Source organism: Procambarus clarkii, chromosome 62 (genome assembly GCF_040958095.1).
Source record: "Procambarus clarkii isolate CNS0578487 chromosome 62, FALCON_Pclarkii_2.0, whole genome shotgun sequence".
Taxonomy (NCBI): domain Eukaryota; kingdom Metazoa; phylum Arthropoda; class Malacostraca; order Decapoda; family Cambaridae; genus Procambarus; species Procambarus clarkii.
The window spans coordinates 22,943,111-22,948,974 of NC_091211.1; the positions used below are offsets into that span (position 1 = coordinate 22,943,111).

The 5,864-nt window shown below is 42.1% G+C and overlaps 1 protein-coding gene across 1 annotated transcript; it reads left to right on the forward strand.

The window, feature by feature from the left end:
- On the forward strand, positions 1 to 2,981 carry LOC138354355 (golgin subfamily A member 6-like protein 26). Its single transcript, XM_069308518.1, has 3 exons — positions 1 to 109; positions 1,288 to 1,340; positions 2,703 to 2,981. The coding sequence occupies exons 1-3, from the start codon at positions 1 to 3 to the stop codon at positions 2,979 to 2,981; spliced, it is 441 nt and encodes a 146-aa protein (XP_069164619.1).
- The last annotated feature ends 2,883 nt before the right edge of the window (positions 2,982 to 5,864 follow it).

Genomic DNA, 5,864 nt, shown 5'->3' on the forward strand with positions numbered 1-5,864 from the left:
ATGTCATGCACTCTAGTGCTTGTCAGTGTGACTCACACTAATGCTTGGCAGTATGCCACACAGTCTTACGGCCCAGCAATGCAAGGCTCAGCATATGAAGGAGGCAAAAGTATATAATCCGACGAATTTCAGTTATATGACCTGATCGCGTTGGGTTACTAACTTGACGCACATCTGTTAGAAACTACATCTGTTTACATTTATATTTTCTTGAATATATTTATATTTAAAATACATTAAAGCGGATGATGCTGCCTGACTGGAGAGTGGGAGCCTCCTGGTACAAATTGGCCAGGTTTTATAAAAAAAACATTCGGGCAATACATGTCAGTATGTTTAACTTGAATTTACCTGAGGGAGCCACCATCTCTCTAGTGACCTCGACGGGGACAGAAAGCCAGGTGGGGGGTGAGGGGGTGGTCAAACGTCCATGTTATTGTTTCTGGGGATTTTTGTCCAACTGGATTTTTGAACTGCTCATGGTATAAAAAGAGACAGTGGTCAATACCTGTCAATATGTAGGAACATTGATGGTATATGAAGAGAGAGAGATCGGTCAATACCGATCAGTATGTAGGAGCATTTAAAGTATATGAAGAGAGACATCGGTCAATACCGGTCAGTATGTAGGAGCCTCTATGATATATGAAGAGAGAGAGAGAGAGAGATTGGTCAATACATGTCAGTATGTACGCGTCAGTATGTCTTGTTGTGTATGCCAGGGGCGTGAATGTCCTTCTTTCATCTCATAACATGTGAGTCACGTCCGTCGTGGTGGGGTCCATCTCTCCACCTCTCACATGACTCAAGAGTCTGGTTCTGCTTCCTGGGATATCTCTCACTCATTTAGCTAAACAATTGACAATCTTTTGAAGCTAGTTACACATATTTATATTTAAATATATTAAACCGGATGATGCAGCCACTCTGGACAGTACATAACCTTTAAGCACTCACTGTATATATTGTAACCTTTATATATATAATAAAGCACAAAAAGGAAGGGGTGGTACCTACCTTGAGGCTACCTTGAGGTGCTTCCGGGGCTTAGTGTCCCCGCGGCCCGGTCGTCGACCAGGCCTCCTGGTAGGAGGAGAAAAGCACACAGAAACTGTATTGGAGGGGACCTAAACATTCCCTCTAATGTGTTATGTGTGGTTTCCTCCGAGGCTAAGGGTCCCCCTTCTTCCAGCCAAAGGTGGTACTCTTTTTCTTTTATATACAATAAATTAAATACAATAATTTACACAAATACAAATTTATATCAGTAATCGTTTTTATCACAAGTGATTGAACAAGAGACTCGCAACAGTCACTATACAAGACACTTTACATCTATGGTGAGTCACACAGTTACTAGTCTTGACCCACCCAACTGGGCAGCAGCTTTAGTCATGTGCATGCATTATCTACAGTAAGCAAATTTTGGATGCTTTGTTAAGATTCCTGGCAGTACATCATTATGAATGAAGTAAATACACATTTCTTGGGCTCCATTGATGGTGCAATCTCTGAATTCCACTTTTTTCACATTCCGTTATGTAATGAGGCAAAGTATGCGAATAGTTCTGCTGACAGAGTTTACATTTAGTCAAATCTACATCAGCAGATGTTGCAAACCCCCAGAGGTACTTGTAGCCGAGCCTAAGCCTAGCTGTGGTAACATCTAGAAGTCTACTAACTTTATTGGATGACCCATAGACGTACGGTACTTCCTGCATAATAGAATGATGATAGATGGAGTAGTGTGAATTTCACTTTGCCTCAAGTCTACGAGATTTTGTTGATGTTCCCGGAATATTACTGCCCTCTGGCTGCTCAAAGGCAGTCAAAGATTGTAATCAATTCCCTCTCTATGAGCAAAAGTTTTGACTAACTCATCAGTTCTATCATGAATTCGGAGACCAATATGAGAAGGAATCCACAGGAGACAAACTCTGACTCCATCATTGATTATTTCATTATATCTGTGACTAGCTTCAGATACAAGCACGTCACAGTTATGCCCTGGGAAGCTGTCACATATGAAAACATATTTGTTAAATACCTACGTAAATTGGTCAATTAACCCATAAACGAATAACATCAGACCCGTACTTGTGTCTTGACATGCCCCACAGGGTCCAGCACAAGCTTTATCCGTCCAAACCCAAATACCAGATTAAACCTACAAGCACCAATGGCAGCCACCCGGACTTACTGTACTCTCGCAGCCAACTAGGCAGCGCTGGTCGGGCAAGCATCCCCCACACCGTTCCTGAAGCCCGACTCGGAGGGTTTCGCAAGATATCTCTCTATTAGGGCAGGCGAAGCCACGGGGCGCCCAGCCGTGTCCTCTACCCCTGAAGGCCCAGGGCGAGATAACTGGCCGAGATAACTGTTGAGATAACAATATCAAATAGTTGATATTACAGGATAATTCACAACATCGGGATTCAACTATGGGAAAACATCCCCAATACAGCGACTGATTTAATTCCTCTGCATAAATTCGTTGTGTTTAAGTAACCATATATTTTCATGTTCCTTATCTTGACAATTAATTATCTAGGCCTACCAATCACTCTACGCACTAACCTACCATTCCTGATCAAATGTACTAGTGATCGGGTGTGTTGATGAGAGAAGAGTAGGGAGAAGCAGGCGACGAACAGGCAAGTGAGAAGGAAGAGCATTAAGAAGACAAGAAAGTCAAGGAGCAGAAAGAAGAGGTCAAGGAGCAGAAAGAAGAGGTCAAGGAGCAGAAAGAAGAGGTCAAGGAGCAGAAAGAAGAGGTCAAGGAACAGAAAGAAGAGGTCAAGGAGCAGAAAGAAGAGGTCAAGGAGCAGAAAGAAGAGGTCAAGGAGCAGAAAGAAGAGGTCAAGGAGGAAGGAATAGACATAAAGGACAAAGCTGAATTCGATACACCAACATCATCTCACAATATGCACTGGAGAAAGCCTCGAATACTTATTCATTCTCGAATAGTCATAACACAGTAGTCCACATCCTCGGCTCACAACCGAGGGAACCGGGTTCAATCCTCGGGCAGGACAGAAGCGGTTGGGAACGTTCATCTAGCAGGGAAAATACCCTGGAGTCAGTCAATTGTTGAGGGTTGCATCATGGTGAAGGCAAGTAATTAGGGAAACCTCGATATGTAACGAGATCAATTACATTTATCTAAGAAAATACATCATAATCTTGACAGTGCCATTTTGATTATATATTAACTGGCATTACTGAAATAATAATAATGATTTTTTATTAGGATTTAATAAAGTATTATTTGTTATTAATTTATTATCACTTGGATTAATAATTATAATCAAATTTATTATAATTATCACTAAAAAGTGTAACAAGATTTTGTTATGAAAACAGGCTTAATAAATCTTTGTAGCCTTGTGGCGATGTTGTCAGCAGGAGACGAGCTTCAGCTCCCGGACCCCCACAATCATATCTAGGGTATTATACCGTACTGTATTTTAAAACTGAGTGGTATGTGTGTTGACCGTTATGCTCCTGATGTGAGGTACACAGGTGTGTGTGTGTGTGTGTGTGTGTGTGTGTGTGTGTGTGTGTGTGTGTGTGTGTGTGGAGGCGAGGAACAGCTGGGTGATATATTAACTGTTGCGGGCGAGCGAGGTGTGTCAGTCAGGTGAGGGGCGGCAGTCAGGTGAGGGGCGGCAGTCAGGTGAGAAGGCTTCCGTAGCAGCTCCATCAGCAGCTTCAGCAGCAGCTTCAGCAGGAGGTCGCGGTCATGGTCAGCTCCCGAGAGGTATGTCTGTCCTCCCTGTTCGCCAGGGGTTCTTTCCACAGTGAATACAGGGAAAATTTACTTCTGTCCTCAACCATGTTCACAAAAACAGCTATTATGACGACCGTATAGGTCTATTGAACTATGACTTGAGGTCTATTGAACCTCAGTTCAATAGACTTGAGAAGGTTCAATAGACATCAAGTCCGCCACCCAAACTAACCAGACTGATGCTACTTTTGGTGTCGGCTTAAACGCCAAACAATTAACTTTTTTTAGACAAGTCACTTACGAAGACGTTATCTTCAAGATGAAAAAAAAAGAATGTTCAGTAACTATCATACGACAATTTAACACATTCCTGGCCCCACAGCCTTAAGTGAATTCATGTCCCCAGGTAGTGGCAATGGTGGTAATGGTGGTTATGGTGATAATAGCCCAACACACGCAAGCAAAACCACCCATCGACAGAGGATCTGGATTCCTACCTCCTTTCAAAACAGAGCTCCTCGTAAGTGTATTGAATTATTGATGGAACTGTAGATGTTGTGTGACAATTGGTACATAAAATGGTATATTCAGCATTGCTCCAGTCATTAGATCACGAGCGTACCTTAAGGGGAGATACTAGGGTAACTAGTGATTGTTTAGGGAGTTTGAAGTATAATGACTGGATTAGCGTGTGTACGTATGGTGGAATCTTAGCTAGTGTTCTGATGAACGAACGATTGTCAGAGTCCTAGGACCTTGTTCATGGTCATTTTGTATATCCAACCATATGTCGATACACTAATAACATCGGTACCTGTATTATCCATGTATTCTGAATGCCTGTATCTGTATTACCGGTATATTTTGTATGCCTGAACCTGTATTACCAGTACAGATTGTATCTCTGTCTCCCTCAGGCGCCCTACCCTGGACTGCACCCTCACGTGATTCGCTGTTGCTGGTGGCACTGGGACACTCAAGGCTTCAGCAGGTTAGTAATGGCACCTGGCCAGGTCCTCCTCACCCACCTGTTGTTGTTTCTATGCACCTGTTAATTTTCACATGTACCTGTTTCTTTTCCCTCGTACCTGTTTCTTTTTCCCAAGCAGCTCCTTATTTTCCACGTACAGGTTTCCTTTACACGCATATGTGTCCACACGCACATGTGTTCTTCACACTCACATGTGTTCTTCACATGCACATGTGTCCTTCACACGCACGTGTGTCCTATCCACGCGTTTCACGCTTTTTACAGTATTTTTTAACCTGGTTAAGAACATTATTGATATTTTGGTTAAATATAAATTTAATAAAAGTCATACAAATTTACATTTATGCAATGAGAGCAGTACGTGTATATGTGTGCTTGTTCTTTCCTGATGTGTAAGTTTGTCGAAAGGTGAGTTTTATGTCAAGTGGACCAAGGATATAGTGAGGGTTTTGAGTTCAAATATGAAGGAAATGCATAGCATAGTGTTCCAAATGTTAAAAGACGTTCAGGATGAAAGTTTTCTGATTGTGTAGCAATTTGGGTTTGTCCTTAACTTTGGAAGCTATGTTGTTCTAATATTATTCCTCAGGTCCTTTTCTTAAATGTATATAATAGTTTGTTGTGTTTCTGCTCCTTTCTATATGCTTTCCATTCCTCTCCCTAAATGTTCTTTCCATATTTCTTGCTTATGATTCTATCGTAAATGCTGTATTTAATCTTCCCGCCTTGGTAACCGACCTTTTGATGGGGAGTGTGTCGCCTTTATCTACTTTTTAATCGTTGATAAGGACATATTAGAGCTTGCAGCTACAGTTAATCTTATGAGCCTCCAATCGTGCAGTAATTAAAGTCACGTAGTGGTCGTAGACTGATCCGGAGAAGCGGGCTTGATATTGAAAGAAATGTGAATTGACTGTTGTGTTGCAGGAATGGTCGTGACCTGAGACGACAGCAACGGGGTCAACACGGACCTTATCCGGCTTCTGTTGTGTCGACTCTGTTTTAAACTTAAGGTAAGCAAGTCTGGTGGGAGTTCCCTCCTTTACCCTCTTGTAATAGAGCCCTCAGTACTCTATTTAGCCATCCTCATTCCCTCCCTCTTAATTAATTTTTACCCATTCTCTTCCTGTCATCGTTTTGAGG